This window comes from Gymnoscopelus braueri (genome assembly GCF_963280865.1).
Source record: "Gymnoscopelus braueri genome assembly, chromosome: 5".
Lineage (NCBI taxonomy): Eukaryota > Metazoa > Chordata > Actinopteri > Myctophiformes > Myctophidae > Gymnoscopelus > Gymnoscopelus braueri.
In genome coordinates this window covers 19696592-19720699 of record NC_137606.1, presented here as the reverse complement: position 1 = coordinate 19720699, position 24108 = coordinate 19696592, and the positions used below count along the sequence as shown (strand labels likewise).

General features: G+C 40.2%; 1 protein-coding gene across 1 annotated transcript; it reads right to left on the bottom strand.

Moving 5' to 3' along the window:
• Nucleotides 1-2720: 2720 nt before the first annotated feature.
• Nucleotides 2721-20512, bottom strand: LOC308085795 (putative E3 ubiquitin-protein ligase HERC6; the record flags this gene model as incomplete). The annotated part of the gene is made up of 23 exons (XM_080429105.1): nucleotides 2721-4112; nucleotides 4409-4511; nucleotides 4979-5162; nucleotides 5638-5708; nucleotides 6213-6279; nucleotides 6509-6675; nucleotides 6944-7084; nucleotides 8424-8609; nucleotides 8955-9056; nucleotides 12148-12261; nucleotides 12467-12618; nucleotides 13811-14000; nucleotides 14097-14193; nucleotides 14365-14424; nucleotides 14543-14634; nucleotides 14779-14834; nucleotides 15221-15381; nucleotides 15597-15724; nucleotides 15934-16025; nucleotides 17905-18132; nucleotides 18259-18341; nucleotides 18795-18948; nucleotides 20260-20512. 23 exons carry the CDS (start codon nucleotides 20510-20512, stop codon nucleotides 3892-3894), a joined length of 3102 nt encoding a protein of 1033 aa, XP_080285231.1. The 3' UTR covers nucleotides 2721-3891.
• Nucleotides 20513-24108: the final 3596 nt, after the last annotated feature.

Here is a 24108-nt window from a genome sequence, read left to right as displayed (position 1 = left end):
AGTACTTAAAATAATCAGACAACTTTACTTCATCTTTACTTCAATGACTTTATTTTTTTGATGTCAGATGTCACTTACATTGCTTTCAACTTTCAAGTGAGAACACAATGTGCTTTGCATAACATTGCGTTCTCACTTACGTCCTCAACCTGGCCATTGTTGTGTTAATGATTGACGGCTCGCGGGCGGCTGACGGTGAGTGCTCGCGCGTGCATGTGGAGCTCGTGCATGTGGAGCACGCGCGAGCCCCCAGCCTGGGAACTAAGGGGTCGACGACCCCCCGTAGCACCCCCTTCAGCTCAACCCTGGGCCTAACTAGTAACTAAAGTTTTCAAATAATTGTAGTGGAGTAAAATTGTAATGTTTGCCTCTGAGATGTAGTGGAGTAGAAGTAAAAGTACAGAACATTGGAAATACTCCAGTAAGTAAAAGTAACTCAAAATTGTACTTATAACTTATAAGTACAGTAGCCTACTTGAGTAAAAGTACTAGTTACTTTACACCTTGAGGGGGGTCAAAGGGGTCCCCAGCCAAATGTGTTCATGCATCAGTTTTTAACCACTTTGAGCATTTATACATGTAGAATATTTGAAAATAGTTTGGAATTGTTTAAAGACATTTTAACAACACAAATCTTGTATAGAAATAGGTCTCTGGCAAAACATGTTTTCAGATGGTGGTCTGCGGATCTGTAGATAATACTACATATTATTGTGGGGTGGGGGTCCTTGACATTAACACGTTTGAGAAACCCTGGGCTAGATGAAATACAGAAACATTTATTTATGTATCTATCTATCTATCCATCTATCCCGGGGCATCAGGTGGAGGGGAATGGCGATTGTTGTCCACGCACGCACGCACGCACGCACGCACGCACGCACGCACGCACGCACGCACGCACGCACGCACGCACGCACGCACGCACGCACGCACGCACGCACGCACGCACGCACGCACACACACACACACACACACACACACACACACACACACACACACACACACACACACACACACACACACACACACACACACACACACACACACACACACACACACACAAAACAAAACTGTGTGAATCTGCTGATCTGTGAAGTGTTAAACCAAATGTAATTAAAAAACTTGACTAGCACAACTGTTATAGAATAGAAAGCAATATTTAAATGTTTTAATGCAAAATGTTGTTGTAAAGGTATGTACTGTATAGGCCTACTTGGATTCAGAAATCAGAGAAGGGAGGAAGGCTACTGAAGCCAAACGAAATGGAGAACCACTCTGTGTGGTTCCAATGTTTGTTGTTTTATCCTTGCCTTTGTCAGTGGTTCTCAAAGTGGGGACTGGGGTGGGACCCCCCGGGGTCCTTGATGGGGTTCCCCAGCTAAATCAGTTTGAACCACTTTAACCCTACTGTAGCCTATATGCATTGGCTATTCTAAAAAAAAACGTGGAACATTTTAATAACATTAGTCTTGTATGGGGTCCCTGGCACACTATCTTTTCAGATGGGGGCCAAATCCATATTAATTACATTTGGGGGTAGTAAGCCTGGCCGAGCCATGTGGCCCATAGGGCAGGAGCCTATATCTCCTGTTTCTGTAGCGTGAAGCAGCTTGATGTACAAGTACACTCCCTGAACAGGGCCAACTAGTGGGCCCTTTGTCTGAAACAAGCAGAAGCAGTGGACCTCATGCGTGCCTAATATTAAAGATTTTATCTTAATTCTTTAATAAGCCATAGTCATAGATGCAATTACAGAGCTACTTGGGTGGGTCTACTTACTTAAAGGCAGGGCAATACATAATATACAAATAATTTAGTAAAACAAAACCGGTACTTATCTTAGGTTATCATTTGTCATTCTTATAAACAATAAATATATTTGATAAATGTTCGAAAAAGGTGTTTGAACAGCTAAATCTGCCCTGCCCCCAAAAAATCCCTAGTCTCTGCGTTGGTGGACAGGAACTTGACTGGTTTGTTAGAACACTGGGCAGTCTCTGACAGTGCCTGCTCTGTTGTCCACAGATCCGTACCCTCCGTCTGAAGCTGCTGTCCGAGTCTGCAGCAGAAGGCAGGCTGGTGAGAGGAGCCAGAAACCAGCTGAGGATGTATCTCACTATGACTATAGCTGCAGCACAGCCTATCTTCATGTTCTGGCTCACCTATCACCTCATCAGATAAGACTTGGAACCCAAACATTTACTTTATTTTTTTTAAATAAAAATAAAGTATACACAGTAGAATATATATATTAAGGAAAGATTTTAAAATGAAATAAAAAATACACAAAAAAATAATAATACAAAAACAAATACAGTGGGGTCAATTTATGGGTCATTAATGTCAGCAGCATTCAGTCTCTCTATATATGTTAAAAAAGGTTGCCAGATGGTGTAAAATTTCAGAGCACATCCCCTTGTGGAGTAGCGAATTTTCTCCAAAGTCAAGTGATGCATAATATCATTAACCCATGATTTGAAAGTTGGTGGGAGTTTTTCTTTCCATTTAAGCAGTATCAGACGCCTAGCCAAAAGGGATGCAAAGGCTATCATATTCCTTTCTTGACACACAGGACTTTGATGAAGCACGGGAGCCAAAGGGTCAAATTATCTGGTTAATATTGCTTCTCCACCCACACACTCTGCTCGCAAGTCAAGTTTGTGTTTTTTTCTTGAGATACTTGCAATAACTATTATGGTGTTTTGATCAGTTGTTGATAAACTATATGTCACTTTACATAACATAATCCTGGCATGTGATTTTAGGGAAGGTATCCCTCTGCCTAAAAACAGAACGTTTGCACCTTTGGGAAACTCTGTATTATTAATAGGGCAGTGCTCAATTCATGTTTACTGATGTTCAATAGTAAAGCTACTTTATACAAAATGTTTTCCGCAAAATAACAAAAAGTAATCATATTTGATGTGCCATTATGCAACTTATTTTTGTCTGCGTTTGTTGGGCCTTGTCACGCTAAGGAGGACATGTCCAACTTTCTCCAAATTGTTAATTCTCATTGAAATGAAAGGCAGTTTGGTAGCCAGAGAGCTAACACACTGAGTTTATCCTTTTTAGTTAACTGGTGCCAATACAGAAAATGTCACAATCATACAGTGTTTATGATGAATAATGAGACCAGAATATATAATGCCAATTTTGAAACTTCAGTTTAAGTAACAATGCAGTTTACAGTTACAAAAGACTATTATTGACCCCAGCCCTGACTGTAAAATTAGCCTAAATCCAATCAAGCCTAATGTCAATATTGTTCCGTTTATGGCACAATAAACTCAAGACTGATGACTGTACTTTGTTTACTTGTGTTTATTTTGTATGTGTTATTTTCCTTCCATAAAGCTACAGCAGACAATGTTTTGATCAACAGATGCAAGAGAATCACGTAAGCAAATGCAGATCTCGGACCAAAAGAAACAAAGTATTCTCTGCAGGATATACAGTACAATATAATGTGCATCTTTATCATGATAAATCAGGCTTCCCTTAGTCACACTGTACAGGCATTCAGTGGTTTCAACATGACTGTCTGGACACAGTCTAATCTCTGACACTTGGAAATAAGTGTTTGGAGAGCCTCAATAGCTATGTTTAGATGGTTAGATTTTGTGATACAAATGCAACTCCTTTCTTGCCTGCATCTTCATCTTAAACTTGAGAAATATAATAATGAAAATATCTAACCATACATAGCTAAGGTCTAATACTACAAACTAAAATAAAACATAAACATAATGGAATCAAAACAACTTGTAATTCGAATGTGTGTGCAAGAGATACATTTGGTCAAATAAAGACATGTGTACCATAACAGCTGTAACTTCCATCATGTTGTATTTTCTCAAGCATTGATTTGACTCATTCTACACTGCATCATTCCACCCAGAAGCCTCTCTTGTGGTTGATAGCTACCATAAGCCTGTTATGCAGTGTCCTCTTGACTGGGTATCTCTGGTAGATGGGCAGCAGTAACAGGGAATGGCAGGTGAGGGATTCTGGGAAATGTAGTTCAGTACACTTGGGCCGTACAGCGATTTTCATCTTAATCTCGTCCATACCCAGAATGGGAATACGGTCACAACCTGTAAGGAACACTGGGGACAAGCAATAGAAGAGAAGCATTAGAATCTTAAATTACATTTTTGGAAGTAAATTTTAGCACACAAATAAGCTCATGAACTTGGGACATTTAGCTGCATTGAGTGCAACAGCATTTTCTAGATCACCAACATTAACCATAAGTATTGAATTCCAATGGTCAGACCCATACTGGTCGATCAATATCTGTGATCCTAGAGTAAAGAGAAATGGATCTTACTTTTAAACATGAGGAAAACCAGGGTCAACATTGTTCGAAGTGAATCAAAACTACAAGCAAAATGATACTTACAAAGGAAGCCTTTCTTCTGATCTTCTGTGAGTTCTTCAAACACCTCCCAGAATGTGATAATGTTGGGATGATTGGGGTGATACTCTCCTTCATACACAGTGTTCTACAGTAGATGGAATTATGATAACGAACAATTATTGCTGTCTTATGTTTAATTCAACATTGTATAGTTTAATTTCATATGCAGATCACAATGAAGTCAAGTCAATCTCATTGAGCTATGAATCAACCACCAGAGGTCAGCACATTATCATATCATTACATTGCATCTAGTCTCTTTGAGATAGACTGTGGGCTCACACAATTTTCAAATGCTTCTGCCTAACAGTCTATCGAAAAGAAGCCCAACTGCAAATCTAATTAGTTTAAGCTATCTATCTAGCATGCTGCTTAGCAGAAATGGAAAATATACTGTTAAAGATATTTTTGTTCCTGTGTGAGACTTTTAGAAGCCGGAAGTACATACTCTGTAGCATTCGAAGATTGTGGAAAAGTTGTCTGGCTTCAAGAACAACATCTCTAAAAGGCTCAAAAGCAAGACAAAACAAAACAGTTTGCAGTCAAACAAACCTGCTTCAACACGTCCCAGTCGTAGGTTTCTTGTCCCACCATCACTCCCTGTAACTCGTCTGGTTGGAATAAGTCCACCACATCTCTGTCACACACCTTGTAGAAGCCTCTCTTGAACTCCTCAAACACTTTCTCCACAGATGTGTTGAATGCATAGTTGACAAAAGCGTCAACAAACTCCTTCCTAGTAAACAGCAGGCATTGATTGAAATCAATACAAAAATCAAGGGATCAATTCAGAAGAACAAAATATAACCACGCAATTATGTAAATTGATAGCTGTCAGAATAGGCATTTGATCAAAAACATGTATGTATGATGAATTACATGTACGGTACATGCACTGTATGAATGGGGAGCTGCAGACAAACTTGGCACTGCTTTATATCCAGGAGGCAGAGTTGACAGAAGTCTCCTTTACTTCCATTCTCAAGTACTATTAACTGACTCGATAAAACTTGGACGCCGCTTAGGAGACAGCGTGGCCTAAACAACTCACTCAACAAGCTGCATACCATTACGTCAGAGTCAAAGTTGCCAGAAGCAAAGGTAGATATAGTCTGATACAGGTGAGGATATGTGTAGGTTTACAGAGCAGTTATAATCAGCAAATACTGAATGAAACTATGTAATAAAAAATCATTCTACTCTATACGTACTTGTTTGAGCTTGTGACAGGCTTTCCGTTTTCTTTTGGATCAAGTTCAACATCACTGCCGTCCCATCGAACCTATAAAATACAATTATTAAATGTACAATAGCACAAACCACACATAACTTGGTTTACAGAAGGAATCTCAGAAACATCACCTACAGTATTGTACATGTTACAGTAAATAAACAAAAGGTATATCAATAGATTTACCAGTATATGTGAACATTTACGGGTGGTAAGGGTATTTAGTACCCTGCCTGGGTTATCTATAGCTTTTCCACAGGGATGTATACATTTCCCATTGTAAATCTATAGACCTCTAGGTATATGTGCACTTGCTTCACTTTGTATTTTGATATCGTACAACACACAATCTCTACAGATGTACTGTACCTACATTCATGGGGGGAAATGTATACATTTGGCCCTGGTGGAAATGTATAGAGAACCTGGGAAATGCATACATGTACAGTTCCAATGGGAAATGTACCCATTTACCGATAAATCTATAAATTACTAGTTTTTTCTACATACTGTGACATACATAGTGTATGATTATTGATTGATAATTCAACCTACCGTGAAAGTCATCAGCATGTTATCAACAACATCGTCAGTGTAGTCTTCCAAGGTGCAACGCAAACTCCTGAAGGTATAAGTGTTGAAACAGAAAGATGTATTCAGTTGTAAGTGTCTTACTGTACCTCTGTGAGGTGCCAATCTTCTGCATGATGGAAAGGCATTTATTGCACTAGAGTTTCGGCTCTGCATGCATGTGGCTCTGCATGAATGTGACCCCTTGTTTAGATAGACACATGAAGCCGGTACCAAATTTGTGAGATACGATTTGTTTTGTTTTTGTCATTCATTCTTACTCTCCAACTATGGGTTCAAACTCCTTCATGTCGTCCAATGAGGGTTTGATGTTCAGCAGCTTCTTGAAGAGGACCAATGGGAAGGGCAGGTGGATAATGTTGTGGTTGAACAGAGCAATGCCAACAAGAACCCCAAACAGGAAGTAGCTCTTCACCTCAACTCTGGGCTGTTGGCATAGCGGTAGAACATGATGAGGTTAATCAGGAAATATAAAGGAATGCAATAATATGAATATGGGTAGGTCGCCCAGCCTGGTGGAGATAGAAGCACCGCGGAGCCCCACTTTCTAGTTTGAACAGTCACTTTCTGAAAGTGAAGAACTGTACTACCCTCCGATTTGTTATATCACACAGATTTACACAATGCTCTCTTAAAAGCAAATTACGAAAGTTGGGCAAGACAATGTCAGTCTCCACTCATCATCCAGCTCTTACCTTGGTAGGGAACCAGGCTAGTGTCTGGGTCTCATTGTACATGAACATCTGGGCATTAGGAGCCATCAGCTCATCAAACACATGGAAGAAAAAGTCTCTTCTGTTGACATCAGTCAGCTTCAAGTCTTCCGTAAACTGCACCTATGAAACAAAAAGCATCTAAAATTGTAAATTGGTACTGGCAGGTAGGCTATGATATTACAATATTGATCTCCATCATCGATCTAGAAATTGATCGGTTTTTGTCTTTGTCTGTCTGTCTGTCTGTCTGTCTGTCTGTCCGTCTGTCCGTCCGTCCTGGGCATAACTCGGGCACCGTTAGACCGCATGACTTCAAACTTGGCATGTGTGTCCCAGACCCGGAAGTGTGCAGTGACAAGTGGGAATTAGACCAAACCGAATAACCATGAATATCTGTATCTGTCTGTGGGTCTGTGGGATGCCCTGAATCTCTGTGTGTTTGGGCTAATTGGGGGGGTGTTGACATTGGCTTCCCTGATTGGCCAACACAACACATCGGCTTAATCGAATGGCCGAGCTTTGAGTCACGCTTGTGCCTGTGCGCCAATAATAATAGCGTGTACAATGGAACTCCATGATTCGCGTATGCTCATCACATCTTCAACGTAACGTCAGATATTTCTGACGGTTTCTGATCAGGGATACCCATATTTGGTCGATCGGTCGTATGGTAGTGGGTATCGCACTGGGTAGTCTGTAAACAGGTACAACGGGTACTCTGACAACATGTACAATAGGTATTGAATAAACGGTTGGGGAATGCATTCTCAACTTGCATCGTTCCCGACCTGAGTAGGCTGGTCACTGGTGCCAGCGTGTACCTCACTGGGTACTAACAATGGGTACAGTGAGTAGTCTGATAACAGGTACAACGGGTAATGCATCGTTCCTTATTTACATCATTCCCGACATGCGTACTCCCTGAGTAGTCTGGTGACCGAAGGGCCCCAGTCTAGTTACCTTCAATTTGGTAATTTATTGAGCACTTTTGTTTCTTTGTCTCCCTTTTACTTGGAACATTTCTGATAACCTACCAACAAGCCAAACAAGTGAAAAATATATTATGTAAGAAAAGCTCAAGTTAAATTATTTAAACAACACGTTTACACTCATCTCTCTCAGCGGACTAATTGCTCGGAGACAAGCAGTTCAGTATGGTACAGTACAGTATGCTTCAATGTGCCCTCTTGTACTGTTACTTGTCTTGCACTATGCAGGCGCTGCTGAGGGTCTATGGTGTCGTTTAATGTATATTGCATATCTTATTTATATATATTTTTTTCTTCTTTCTTTTTGCCACCTTACTGATGGTGTTGCCTTAACTGTGAGGTCTCTCCATCATGCTGCATCGACTGTACGGTAATTCTTTTCTTGCCCTCTAATCGGTTTTTAACTGCTGTACTGTCTTTGGCGCCTGAATATCCCCAGCGGGATGAATAAACGTCTTATCTTATCTTACCGTTAGTTCCCTCTGGAAAGCACTGTCGTCAGCTGCACCTAGTTGTCTAAAGGTGTCCTCCACAAGGTGTGTCCGTCTCAGCTTCAGCTGGAAGACCGGGGCAGGGCAACCATCTGCCGCTGTCCACTGTGTCCAGTCCACTCCAGGCCACAACGCAGACCATTCGTAAGCCAATCTGTGAATTCTCTGTAATTACAAACAATGGTACTTATTCATTCTGAAACCCCCAAGAGGTCTATAAAACGGCAATGAAATGTATCAAGCTCAATCTGTCAACACATCCCAATAAAGCATGTTCTTGAGATCAGGGTCATGCTCATAATTACAGATTCATTCATTCATGTAGGTTTCAACTATGTAGATTTATCAATACAGAAAATGATTAAAGGAAAATGTAAGTACCGTAATATACATAGGCCCATATCTCTAAACTTCTTTGCCATTTTTTACTATTTTTAAAAACATTTTCAAATAGTTCAAATAGCCAATCTACAAACTCACAACGTGGGCCCATAATGTCCTATACTGTACCTTTTCGCAGAATGCAACAATGTTGAACATCGCCAACTTGCAACAGAGGGTGAAGACAAATGGGTAGCGGCAGAAGATGGTTGGTGTGTCTGCCTCATCTCTCTAAGAAAACATACATCATTAATCTACAAATCACCTTGAAGTGGCATACCCACAAATCTAAGGTTGAGGAATTCATGCTACTTGTCAAGTGTAACTGACAAAAGTAGCCAATCTACCAGGTAGTCTAGGACCTGGCTAAGATATGTATGCACTTAATTTAGGAGAGAATATCTCAACTGTTCTTGGCTAATATGACCCCAGGGAACAACTTAGGAACTGTGACTAATTCTCTATCCGGGACGAAATACCCGAAAATGACCGGTGCACTACTTCCAACATGGCTCTATCTGCTAAACCGTTGGAGCTACAGATTTACTGAGGTGCTCAAACCCAGCTAATGATTTAGCAAGGGCGCCCGAGCCAGCGACCTTCAGGGTCATCATAGTGGCCAAATCCAGTATGGCTGCCACCTGACAACGTTTTTGGCTATAAAGTTTGAACCACATTTTGAGCTATGAATGCAAACTTGGTGTGTAAATCATGTTTTTTGACAATTAGGAACATGTTTGAATGCTTATCTTTATGATTTAATCTATCAAGAGGACACTAATTTGATTATCACAAATATGGCCCCTATGTTATGAAACAACCAATGTATCTTACGATGTCATTTTATTGAAACAAGAATGATTTAACAGTAGAACTAATTCCTATGATGATAGGCCTACAGCTACAGCATGTTCAACAATGCTCAGCATAAAATGTAATACTATATAGTATTACCATTCTATACACCATTGACTAGTATGATATCATACAGTACTAGTCAAAGGTGTATATAATTGTTTACAATATGTTTATATCACATTATGGTCTTGGTGTTACAACAGCAACAGCAACAGATTTACTGGCAAGATAGGTCCAGTACGGTTCACACTAGTCATGGAGTCCCAGTACCAGCCCAATTTGAAATCTGGGATATTTTGTTGGACGGAGGTTGTCTGATTCCAATAAGAGCTGGTCTGCAGCAGTTTTTACATGCTGAATCAGTGCAGCTTGGGTGGGAGGAATGTTCTTGAAGGACTGAGAAAAGCCACTGTCAGGATTCATCTACTCTGCTGTGAACACCACGGCTCTTGCTGTACAGTATATGATGATGACCATATACTCCAATCTTTGGACATGGAAAGTCAATCTTTTCAGGCTCCAAGGTGAGGGTGACCAGAGTTTCTTTGAGATACCTGCTCTCCTTTTCCCATAGTCAGCGAACCTTCCTCCCACCCAAGCTGCACTGATCCAGCATGTCAGAACCTGGGAACCTTACTGGACCCAAAAAGCTGGCGCCATCCTCCTCCACTGTGGCTGCAAAAGTCATGTAGTGGAGTGCAAATTCTGCAAAACTGGAGTCTGTTGCATCTCGATATACAGTATATGTTGTATGATTAGGACATTAAAAACAGTCATCACCCTGTGTGTGTGTGTGTGCGTGCGTGCGTGCGTGCGTGCGTGCGTGCGTGTGTGCGTGCGTGCGTGCGTGCGTGCGTGCGTGCGTGCGTGCGTGCGTGCGTGCGTGCGCGTGTGTGTGTGTGTGGTGCAGTATGTATCAGTTATTGCAGAGCTGTTCTGTTGTTGCAGTAACACCAAGACACATTCCTAGCAACGATTTGTTGTTTAGCAATTAACTTTTCTGATTTGAACATATTGTTCAAATTCCATACACCTTTGACTATTATGATAGTATTCACTTTATGCTGAGCATTGATGTGCATACTGTACTGGCTGTTGCTGTATCTTTTGGATTATATAGTCATATTATATTGTTTTGATAAAATTACATTGTTTTCTCCAGTTTGATCTTAACTCATTCCTACAACTACTGTATACACTCAATCTGGATGAAACGTTATGTTACATAACATGTTTGGTATAGTGGCCATATTTGTAATAAGCAAGTCAGAGTGCTCTAGATGGATTCAATCATAAATATGAGCATTTCAATGTGTTTCTAATGCTCAAAGAGCATAAAGCAAAAATTACAAAGATTAAGGTAAGTGAAACAAATTTGCAAGACTAATATTTCTTTGAAATATGCAAAATAGAGGTCCAGCCACATTCATAAAGATAAGCATTCCAACATGTTTCTAATTGTCAAAAAACACGATTTAGACACCAAGTTCATCTGGTTCAAAAGCTATAGCCAAAACCTTTTTCAAGTGGTGGCCATATTGGATTTGGCCATATTGGATTTGGCCACAATGATTGTGTGATTCACACACAGTTATTCCTATAGCCCTGGACTGTAATGTTGGCAGTTTCTTTTGCGTTTTTTTAGCTGTTCGGTCATAAAATATCAAATTAGAAATGTTACACTTTACTATGTTTCCCTAAACATAAGTATTCTGAACATTTTGAGCACCTCAGTAAATCTGTAGCTCCAACGGTTTAGCAGATAGAGCCATGTTGGAAGTAGTGCACCGGTTATGGTCATTTTAAAAAGGGCGTGGTCATTTTCGGGTATTTCGTCCCGGATAGATAATTAGTCACAGTTCCTAAGTTGTTCCCTGGGGTCATATTAGCCAAGAACAGTTGAGATATTCTCTCCTAAATTAAGAGCATACATATCTTAGCCAGGTCCTCTACTAAGGGTGAGGCTGTGGATCTGCTATTTTCGGCAAAGAGGTTGTTAGAGGAGAAAAAAGAGCAGACCAAGTACAGAGCCAAAGTTTCTAAGTATTGAGGGTTTAAATTGTAAAATGACTGAAAATACACATTAACACAACTCCAATATATTAATAGTAACGATTATGTGTAAACAAACAAAAACATTAATTTACACTGATGATAGTGCTGTCAAACAGGTCTATGAAGCCATCAATGAAATCTAGGAAAAAAAGTTCTCCAGCACAATTTTATACAATATGTAGTGGGGGTCCCTGCTTCTTCTCTATCAGGGATCCTTGGCCTGAAACACATTTAAGACCCATGCGGTATGGAGCTGCTTTATATCCTTCATATTTAGCTAATCCAGGCTTGGTTACAGAGTTGTTCAAAATACTTTTCAACAACATAGGAATTATCGTAATAAGATCTTACGTGGAGAGAGGCATTATTAGAACACAAGGTAGGTTCAATTAATATTATGTGTCTTTACCTCCGTGCACCCACGCCAAAGAATGAGATCTGTAAGTGGATCCACATTACCAGAGATTTCTTCCACATAAAAGGTGCTCAGTGGGACCTTTGGGGACCCATGTTTGTTATTTGCCTGTAAAAACAAACAAAAACAAAAAGTGGTCATGCAAGTTACACAAGGAAATGTGATCCTCTTCTCTCTTTTTTACTGTGTGGTTCCACTTCTGTTTGGTGGGTTACAACATAAGAAAGGCAGTTCAATTACTGACATTTCTAGTTTAATCACACAGAGTTTAAGATAAGAAACAAAATAATGATGGAGATGAATGAGTACTGACTTTGAAGAGCAGTTTGAGGACTTTTAGCAGATACTTCATCCCTGGATTGTGAGTTTCCAAAAGGCCATTTGACAGCATGAAGGACAGGGCGTTTCTGAACACCAGGATGACCCTCATCAGATTGGGGGGTGTTAGAGAAGCCCACCAGCCTCCTGTAGAGGACAATACATCACAATACATCACAACACAACACAACACAACACAACACAACACATCACAACACACACGTACTGTCATTTATCACATATCGTTGCTATCGGGCAGAAATCTCTGATCTCCATATTTAAACTTTTTGTGTTTTTATGTAAATGAATGCCCTATTTGATCATACTACAGCGTCACACAAAAGCATCAAAAGTAGCAAGCTCAAAACGCAAGACAAAGCGACGCGTTGTGAGCTACTTTTGCCGTGTTTTTATTTGAATCCTGAAAAGTACCAGTTTTGGACATATGAGGTTTCCACCCGACAGGAACGATATCCTGCCTTCATTTGCTCTGGGTGAGAGAGAGATATCACAACCGAGGAGACACTGGAGTTTATCCAGACACAAAGGAACCAAAATATAAGGCTCCTTCGGAATGCAGAAACTCCCTGAAATTCAGGAACTTTTCTCCCCTTTTGACCACAAAAGCCTAGCTCTCCATTTTGGTTCCAGTGGCCAAAAAAGGCCCCTAGCATGATGCCACCCAAGTAGCACTAAACGATCAATCTGGCACCAATCGGGGTGGAGCCAGCAGCACTGATCACACTGGTTGGCTAATCGCTGGGACTCGGTAGGTGTGAAATGTTGCACAACCGCCATGTGGATAAACAAAAGATACTACTAATTACCCAAACCAACAATCTATGGCATTGGTTCTCAAAGTGGGGTCCGGGGACCCCCAGGGGTCCTTGGGGGGGTTCCAGGGGGTCCCCAGCAGAAGTAGCATCACACTCATTTTAACCACATTATCTATTTAGCGTTGGCTATTCAAAAAATAGACAACGTAACGTAGCCAGCAGATCTACAAGCTCACAGCGTGTCACTCACATCGAAAATCTTTGGAATGTTTTAAAACAATAATTTAGATTTATTTTGTACATAAATCTTCTCTTCTGGGGGGTCCCTCCCTGGCACAGGGGTTCACGGCCAAATATATATACATTTTGGGGTCCTTAACATGAAAAAGTTTGAGAACCACTACATTTTGGCAGACGACTGTGTTTATGACCAGTAAGGAGATGTGAGACAGTGTGTTTCTGGGGCATTACTGTAGGACATTGTTGTCAAGAATGAAGCTAGCATTAATACTTCTGATATAAGAAGAAACAAATCTCAGGAACAAGATCAATAAATAGTTTACTTAGTGTTCCCAAAGTCTTCTCATTCATATCTGCTACACAGATGGCCAGGGGCAGCACCACTTTCATGACGCTCTTGTCCTCTTGGAGAACAGGACATGTCAGAAGAACCATGAAGACCTCTGGTGATCTCAGGGCAGTTATTGAAGTTACAAGCGTTTCCATTAGCGGACCAAAGCGAAAGGAGTCGATCTACAAGCAGAACAAGGCAAACATAAGCAAAAATAGGCGAACATTCGGCGAGAATAGTTGAACAACAGTTTTTAAGTGGTTATGGAAGCTCTTAACTGTTTGTTTGATCCATGGTACGCTCAACATCTGGTCAAACGTCTGGGCAGCAGTGTCAACATCCACTGTTAAGGCACCTGTGGCTGATGGCGGGCCACTGATTAGAGAGACAACATAACATTATGTATAAATAAATGCAGTACCAGGCAGCCACCAAATAAGTCATCGAACAAATTGGTAAAATTCCAGGTACATGAAAGATACTTTTCTGACCCCAAACATAATTCATTTTGCCTTAAACTTGTTTAAGTTATAATGAAGGCCTTACCCGTCTTTCGTGAATGTAGCAACAATGCCTGAACTTGAATAAAGCATCATCCTTATTTCTCTGTTGGATTAAAGACATATTGGCCAGCCTGTGAATACTGCAGTGATGAATATTGGATATTTCACTTGTGCAATGATTAGAAAATAACTATTAATTGGATAGAATAATAAGTGTGAACCTCAGTGCCATTAGGCTTATTTGGTCCATTGCCAGCCATTTTTGCAACTTCTTCTCGTCTAGCCTTCCTATTGGCTGCTCCCTCTCCAAGTTCTAACATGACAAAAGATTAAGGTTACCATATCAAAGACAATCAAGATGCACTCAATCAATTGCAATAAATCTCATTCTCAACCAACAATCATAATGAACTGCAAAACATTATTGTCACAAGTTAAAAAAGGTTTAAAGCAGTACCTCAGTAGATGAAGCATAGGCAAAGTTGGTTTTCCATCCGGAGACTATTTTCATGTCTGTTCAAACAGATTTGTGTCACAACAAAAATGTGTCATGGGAATATTCTACGAGATTCCATGAAGGTTCAATACAATAGCAGGATCCATATTACATTTGAATGATCAGCTGATTGGAACATTCTTATTAGACAAATATTCCTAAATTGTTGTTTGTCTACTGTTAATTGACAACAGTTATGTAAGTTTAATGTATGTTTAATAAAGTCATGTAAATGACTAAATAACTAAAGATACACCAAACCCCCGAAACGTGACATACTGTAGAACCTGAAGTAGTTCTGTACAGTCTAGTAGTTCTGAGCTTTAGTGAGGACCAATTGTATAAAGATATGGTTGAAACTGGGTGAAATGCCCCTTTAAAAGAAAATGTGACCCATGTCTACCGTTGGCTGTGATTGTGACAGTGGGGTCATCGGTGGTCCACGGCAGCTGAACCAGGTTGGGTGTCAGGCTGCCTTCTAAGCTCCCAGTTCCAAGCTGACCTTCCTCCCCACTTCCAAAAGACCAGAGCTGGCCTGAAGACACCAATACAAGAGTATGGTAGCTGGAAGACCAAAACCACACAAAAACAAAAACAGGATAAAGTGTAGATATACCCTAATATCCCACACTATCGCTACATCCCAGGAATCATATGAAAGTATTCAATAACTCATAGTATATGAGTATAATAATAATAATTTACAATAAAAAAAGGCCTGTCTTATTTCAAATAATGATGATAAATGCATGGAGGTACAGTGAATTGTTAGTACATACCTGCCACAGTGAATCTGTAGGGCGGGGCCATCAATACCCTGTACCTGTCTGGGTATCAGTTCATTAGCAGTGGCGTTGTGCCCGAGCTGACCTTGACTTCCATCTCCAAAGGTGAATACTCTGCCATTCTAGGGTACAACATAACATTAGGAACTGACAACTAAGATCATTGGAGTGCACTGCTACATGTTGACAAACAACCTATTTGGCTACCTTAAACGTGGAAAAACACACTCATGCAAATAATAGCAAACAGCAAAAGATGATTTTAAAACATTCCTATGGGATTTCACTTAGTTGGTTCAATTGGATTGAAAGGAATAGTGAAGTGCAGTACCTTTGTTAAGACAGCAGAGTGTGCCATTCCACAGCTCATGAGAGACACTTCTAAGGTTCTGAGAGCAGGTACTGCACACACATTAAACCTGCCTGTTGACAAGAACAAGAAATATATGTAAACCGAGGATATGCTTTTTTCCTTCTTCTTTTTCTTTCAGAATAATATTGTATATGTTATAAATTGATTCATGATCGATGCAAGACTTTCGCACACCTGTGGCTTAAAAGTCTAAAAGCAGGTGAACATCAACAATAAAAGATAACCCACACACTGCCACTTGCAAGGTGCACGTAGGATCATTCATTCAAAGTAACGTTTCGGTCACACGCAACCTTCCTCTGACCTTTTGTTTGAATCATGCCTGAGGAAGGTGTCTTTTAATAATGTTACCATTGTACTTTTTTTATTGTGCGAATAAATAAAACAAAAAACAGTGGCAGTGTGCGGGTTATCAATTGATTCATAAAGTTACAAGCAAGACAACCGTCAGACGGTCAGAGGTGAGTTTAAAAACTGAAACCAAATGCCCTGGTTGAATTTATAAATGAAAAAAAGGACACAAAAAATATTCTAGGGTTACCATTTTGGGTTACACACCCCACATGTTTGATCTGCACGAAAAAAGGTAAAAAAAAGGAAAACAGTCTAAAAGCACCACTAGCATATATAGAGTATAGACCCCTTAACAGACGACATCACACTGATAAGAACCAGTATGCGCGCGCAGGTCGGCACCAAATGAAACCCATTCTGTTATGTCTCGCTAGGACGCGCCTCACTAGCCAACACACAAGAGGAGGGTGAATGTACTGAAACCAGCGCACCCCGAAACAATATGTTGGGAATTGATTGCATGAAACAATCACCTGTGCGTCCAGTCTCAATGTTGGTAAACAATATAAATTGGTCTATATAGACCATGCACATCCTTCCTTACACCCAACCAGAAATTGTGGTCAAACGGTGGCACTAAAGAAAAGGCCATGGGTTTACCTAAATCAGTAGGGTTTATCTTGAGATCTGGCTTATCATATTATGAGATACATTGTGTACAAAGTTGACATTTTGGCCTGTGGATGACATTAGGTCTTGGGGTCATTCAAATGGTCAATATTGTGATCTGAGACTAGCTATTATTCTATTGATTACTTTTTCAATTCATCGAATAAATCAAGAAGCACGTTTTTTGCAGCCCTATGATTTTACAGACATGTAAAAAACAAACAACATGTGTATTTTATCTCTGTATATTGTGCATATTTAATTTAACAAGTACTCAAGCCTAGAAATAATCTTACTAATCAGAAATCCCCCATATCTTTAATAATGGACTGCCCTGCTTGTTCAAGGAATGTACCTCACTGTCCTAGTTGTTCTATTATTTGCCTTTACCAACTTAATTATAGGCATTACTGATGAGTATGTATCCAAATGTAAATATTTTGTCAGAGCACCAATAGATAGAGGTATTTGCAGTGGGCAATGCCGAGGTGCCCTTAAGCAAGGCACCAAACCCCTAACAGCTCCCGGGCACCGCTACATGGCAACAACTCAAAAAGCTGCATCCATTACAGAGTCAATTGCCTCTTGGCCGTTGCAAAAGGCAACGGATTCTGTAATTACATTGTAATGTGTTATAAATAAAGTTATTCATTCACCCATATGGTAAGAGATGTATTTCCTCTCATGCAGGTGCAGAACAGTGCCATCAACTAATTGTCATATGTAGTCCGACTCTATGCAGTGTGCACAGGAGCTCTAAAAAACCTACACCAACTGCTTTGGAAACCAATACTGTCACAGCCCAAAGTTTTTGGATTGGTTCTGTATTGTATTTGTTTTGTTTTTACTTTATAAAAGCTGGGAGATTGTCGTCAGTCTCTAGTTCTCTAGTGTTTAGACTGACTTTTGGGTCTACAAAGGTATGTGCGTGTTTGAATTCAGTCCATTCAGTTAAGTCGTCTGTACCCTTCTCATCCACCCGGTTGAGCCCAAGTTGGCCATATTTGTTGGCACCACAGCAGTACACCAAGCCTGGAAGAGTGAGGAACAGGCTGTGCGACCCTCCTGCTGAGATCCGGCTCACTGCTGTCCCACTCAGAGAGAGAACCTGGGCAGGTGATGGCTGCAGTGAAACGTCCTTCCCCAGACCCAACTGACCATGACTGTTCGAGCCCCATGAGAAAACGTCTCCTGCTGAAAAAAGAAAACGTATGTATAATAAGCCATAACACGGATATTATTTGAGCAGACAAGGAATCGTACCAACAATTACAAACAGAATTTTCCTTTTGTCCAGTTTTGAAATATGTTACTTCTTACTTTTAATTAAGGCCAAGGAATGGAAGTTTCCACAAGCAACTTGCACCACTGGGATGGGGTCTCGTATCGGCAGGGGGACACGTCTGTAGGTTAGTGGAAATATTGTTAGTTCAAATAAATGTAAAACTCTTACATATCTTATACTGTGTCACAATCTAATGGAATGTTGTATGCCTTTGTTTTAGTCCATCTTCAAAAATCAACCTTATTTTAACCATTTCAACTGGAGTTTTAAAGCTTGTGCTTTTATGATGTTGCATTTCATTGTGGAATTTGTTTTTCCATACTATTCCCCTTTTATCATCGGTATCAAACATAAACACAGGACATAGTCATGCATACAAACATTATGGACAACTACTGATCCGACTGACTTCATACAGGGCACTGTACCCCCTTGGACCCTCTGTAATGCCAAGTTTGAAGTCGAACAGTCAGATGCTTCTCGAGATACGCGAAGGACAGACAGACACAGAGACACACTCACAGTGAGTCTGCAAATGTATAGATAGATGTTCTATTAACTTAGGTCTTGCCTTGGTTTTACAATGTTGAATGTGGGGGATATAGCACCCGGCTGTCCATCACATCCTGCCCCCCAGTAGAGCAGATCTCCAGAGTAGCTCACAGCCAGAGAATGGTCCTGACCACATGCCACTGTCAACACTCCACCAAGACCCTCCACACGGTCTAAACACAAACAGTAAACACACAGAGAGAGAGACACACACACACACACACACACACACACACAGTGGTGTAGTGTGTGGGGGGTGATACACGGGTACTGTATATGCCAGGGGTCGGCAACCTTTTTTACATGAAGTGCTATGTTTTTATTTTCTTGATAGTCAGTGCCCCATATCAATATGAAATTTAATTATGACACTACATCAAGTTGAACTACTTTCAAAAGATTTTGATTGTCCATATACATAACAACTTTTATATGTCTTCTTCTTTTGAAATATTTTCTTTCTCATCAGGACATTGGTAATGATCATTTGACTCAAAAACCCCACCTATCTCTCAGACTCCCTCCCCAGTCAGAGTTCAGAGTCTGAATGAATGTAGAATTGTGTGCTGGGCGTAATTTACATGCGAGAGGATTTTGGGGATTTTTTTGACTACAGTATATATATTGTGAAATAAAACTGTTCTCTCTCACACTTATGCCAGCGTGCCAGTGATCACCCTCCCCTGTGCCAATGTTGACACCCCTGCCTATGGTTGCCTAGAATGGCTACCCCTGGTATATATATACTGTACCCAGCTCTTCAGTGGGCATAGTGTACTCACTTTCCTTTTTCAAGGCTAGGATGGAGGAAACGAAAGTGAAACTCAACTAGCTCAAGAGCTCATCTTAGGCAGCCCTGATGTTTCATGTGGGTGTGCCAGCAAAAAAAGGTTAACTGTACAGGAGATGTAACATGACATGCACCACCATGCGCCTTTAAAACAAACAGTAAGACGAGTCTCTTTTAAAACTGTGAGCAGTGGTGTTAAGTAACTAAGTACATTTACTCAAACTACTGTACAGTTTTGCGGTATTTTTTACTTTACTGGAGTATTTCAGTACTTTTACTTCTCCACTAGCATATTGTACTTTTGACTCCACTATTATTTGAAAACTTTAGTTACTTTGTTGATTTTGATAATTATTACAAAACATACATGAATCACTTAAGCCCTAAATACATTTCGGCCATTTGAAAAGAGCCGATCTATAAGCTCACAATAGGTAGTAGATCTGCTATTTTCAACAACAAAAAATATACATTTGAAAACTTGTGAAATGGGACATTCTGCATAATGAGTACTTTCTACTTTTGGTACTTTAAGTACATATTGATGCCAATACTTTTGTACACGTACAGTAAATTTTGAATTCCGGACTTTTACTTGGAGTATTTTTTACATTGCAGTATTGATACTTTTACTTGGAGAGTGTGATTGACTGTGATTGTGATTGAGTAGAGTGTGATTGCTCATTAAACTCACCTGGTATGTGTGGATCAGAAACATGCTCTCTGCCCAGCTGTCCTCTGGAGTTGCTCCCACATGAGAAGACCTCTCCGCTCCTAGTGACAATTAAAGTGTGTTTCTCCCCGCAGCTGATCTTGGTGACGTGTTCAGGGCAGCTCCATGATGACCACTGCTGCACGGGACTGGTCGATGCCTTCTGTGCACCAGACTGTTCATTTAGACCGGTATCTCCCCAGCAGTACAGCTGCTGCTCCTCTTTCTCCTCCATGATACACCTCACTCACCCCACTTTCACTGCTGGCCTCAGCCTAGTGGACCAATAACACTGTTGCCAGATGGTGTGAGAGAAGTAAGCAATCAGGTCTATAAAGACAAGCCCAAAAGAAGCCACATGACATGAGCACTATATGGTTACCCTATATACATTGGTTATTTGAAAATAGCCGATCAACTAGCTCCTTGCGACACGTTGTGCGCATATAGATCTGCTATTTTCTAAGAAAAATCTTGGTAAAAAAATAAAATGTAGGAATATTTTCAAATCCACAAAATGTTGTATGGGGATCTTCTGGCACAAAATATTTTCAGAAGGTTGGGTGTGAGGAGGGTCTACAGATATATATTAATTTGAGGGTCCTTGACATGAAAGTGTTTGAGAACCACTGGTTTAAACAACATGAGACAACAAGCCCAAATAAACAACTACACTACAAAACGCAAACAGCAACTACCAATATTAAACAAGCAATTTACAGAAGAACAAGCCCAAAGTCACTTATAATAAACGGACATGGCAACACTGATCAACACATGTCCCAGGCGTTTCTAAAGAATGGGCGTTCCTGAAGCTCAGCTGTGAATATGCTGAAAAAGGCAGTGGTGGAAAAGGTATACATTTTTTTTTGCAATGTAGAAATACTCTGTTGCAAGTAAAAGTCTGGAATTCAAAATTTACTTGACTTGAGTAAAAGTACAAAAGTATTGGTATCAAAATGTACTTAAAGTAGCCTACCTTAAAGTTGTACAATGCAAAATCACAACTAACGATTTTTAGCAACCTCTGCTGGTCACTACCGTCACTGCATAGAATTTCCGTAATCCTCGATTACCCAGAATTCCATTCGTTTTCACCGGAAGCCGGAAGCGTTTCAAAAAGCGATCTTTTAATTGTTTTATACTATCTACGGATCGTTTCTCTTAGCCAGTGGAGCATTAGTTACCATGAGCTGTGCTTTCTTTTTCTGTTCTTTTTCGATCTTCCAATCCTACATTATCTTAAAATCAGCGTGAGGTTCCTTTTTGTTAATAGCGCGGTAGTTCCTGGCCAAACAGGAAACCGTTGCGGTAGTTCCTGAGGACGTCGGCCACGACGTCATGACGTTGGCCAGGAACGTCATTTTCCCGGGAAAGTCCCCCCCGTACACGTTCAATAGAAAATATATAAATAAAAGGCTTCCGGGGGTGAAATTCACGGAGTGGGTGTTGTGAAACTTTTGCCACTCGCAAAAGATATACAATTTAACTTTAGTTTTGTTGAAAACGTTACCTAGTATTACTTTAAAGTAGAAAGTCCTCATTATGCAGAATGTCCCGTTTCACATGTTATCATTATGTCTAAAAAAAAAAAAAATAGCAGATCTACAAGCTCGCCATGACGCAACGAGTTGTGAGCTTGCAGATCTTCTATTTTCAAATTGCCAAAGTTTAAATAGGGCTGAACTTGAAGTGGTTAGGATATCATGCTTTGTAATAATAAGCCAAAAAAAAAGTAACTAAAGTTTTCAAATAATTGTAGTGGTAAAATTTTAATGTTTGCCTCTGAGATGTAGTGGAGTAGAAGTAAAAGTACAGAACATTGGAAATATTCCAGTAAAGTAAAAGTAACTCACAATTTAACTCATAACAGTATTGTCTTGAGTAAATGTACTTAGTTACTTTACACCTTGAGGGGGGTCAAAGGGGTCCCCAGCCAAATGTGTTCATGCATCAGTTTTTAACACTTTGAGCATTTATACATGTAGACTATTTGAAAATTGTTTGGAATTGTTCAAAGACATTTTAACAACACAAATCTTGTATAGAGGTCTCTGGCACAAAATGTTTTCAGATGGTGGGCTAATACTACATGTGGGGGTCCTTTGAGAAACCCTGGGCTATATGAAATACAGGAACATTTATTTATCTATCTATCTACTACTGTATCTATCTATCCATCTATCCATCGGGATGGTGATTGTTGGCAGATTTAAAAAATAACCACAGGCACGCACGCACGCACGCACGCACGCACGCACACACACACACACACACACACACACACACACACACACACACACACACACACACACACACACACACACACACACACACACACACACACACACACACAAAACAAAACTGTGTGAATCTGCTGATCTGTAATGTGTTCAACCAAATGTAATTAAAAAACTTGACTAGCACAACTGTTATAGAATAGAAAGCTATATTTAAATGTTTTAATGCAAAATGTTGTTGTAAAGGTATTTACTGTATAGGCCTACTTGGATTCAGAAATCAGAGAATGGAGGAAGGCTACTGTAGCCAAAAGAAATGGAGAACCACTCTGTGGGGTTCCAATGTTTGTTGTTTTATCCTTGCCTATGTCAGTGGTTCTCAAAGTGGGGACTGGGGACCCCCCGGGGTCCTTGATGGGGTTCCCTATATGCATTGGCTATTCTAAAAAAATCTTTGAAAAATTGAACATTTTAATAACATTAGTCTTGTATGGGGTCCCTGGCACAAAATCTTTTCAGATGGGGGCCAAATCCATATTAATTACATTTGGGGGTAGTAAGCCTTGCCGAGCCATGTGGCCCATAGGGCAGGAGCCTATATCATTGGTTCTCAAAGTGGGGTCCGGGGACCCCCAGGGGTCCTTGGGGGGGGGTACCAGGGGGTCCCCAGCAAAAGGTGTTAATATAGCGTCACTATAATTTTAACCTTTTATACTTTGGCTATTCAAAAATAGCAGATATACAAGCTCATAGCGCGGTATATCTGAGTGCCGCGCTATGAGCTTGTAGATCTGCTATTTTTGAAAAATCTTGAAAATTTGTGCAAACCTTTGAATATATATATCTTTGAGCGAACATTCGTAACTCAAATCTTTACTTCCGGGGGGTCCCTGGAACAAGATATTTGAGATGGGGGTCCGCGGCCAAATGCATATCATTTTGGGGGTCCTTGACATGAAAACGTTTGAGAACCACTGGCCTATATCTCCTGTTTCTGTAGCGTGAGGCAGCTTGATCTACAAGTACCTGAGTCCCTGGACATGACGCTAGTATGTCGCAGGGACTTACCCCCAATCCAACTCATTTTATAGGGGGGAGGTCCTTTGGGGGTCCTTGACATGAAAACGTTTGAGAACCACTGGCCTATGCTGTTAAAATCTTATTATCACTTGCTGTTCCCACGCTGTAATATTAAAGCCTTCTGTACTTTTTCCACACGTCTGTTGTTGTAATTCATTGGACAACTGCTAAGGGTAACAGTAGATGGTAGATATCATCACATTAAACTAAAGAGTGGCATAGTCAGCCATAGGCCCTACTAGTGGGTGCTAGCTTTATTTCTAAAGCAGAAGCAGTGGACCTCATGCGTGCCTAATATCAAAGATTTTATCTTAATACTTTAATAAGCCATAGTCATGATGCAATTACAGAGCTACTTGGGTCTACTTACTTAAAGGCAGGGCAATACATAATATTCAAATAATGTAGTAAAACAAAACCTGTACTTATCTTAGGTTATAATTTCTCATAAACAATAAATATATTTGATAAATGTTCGAAAAAGGTGTTTCAACACCTTAATCTGCCCTGC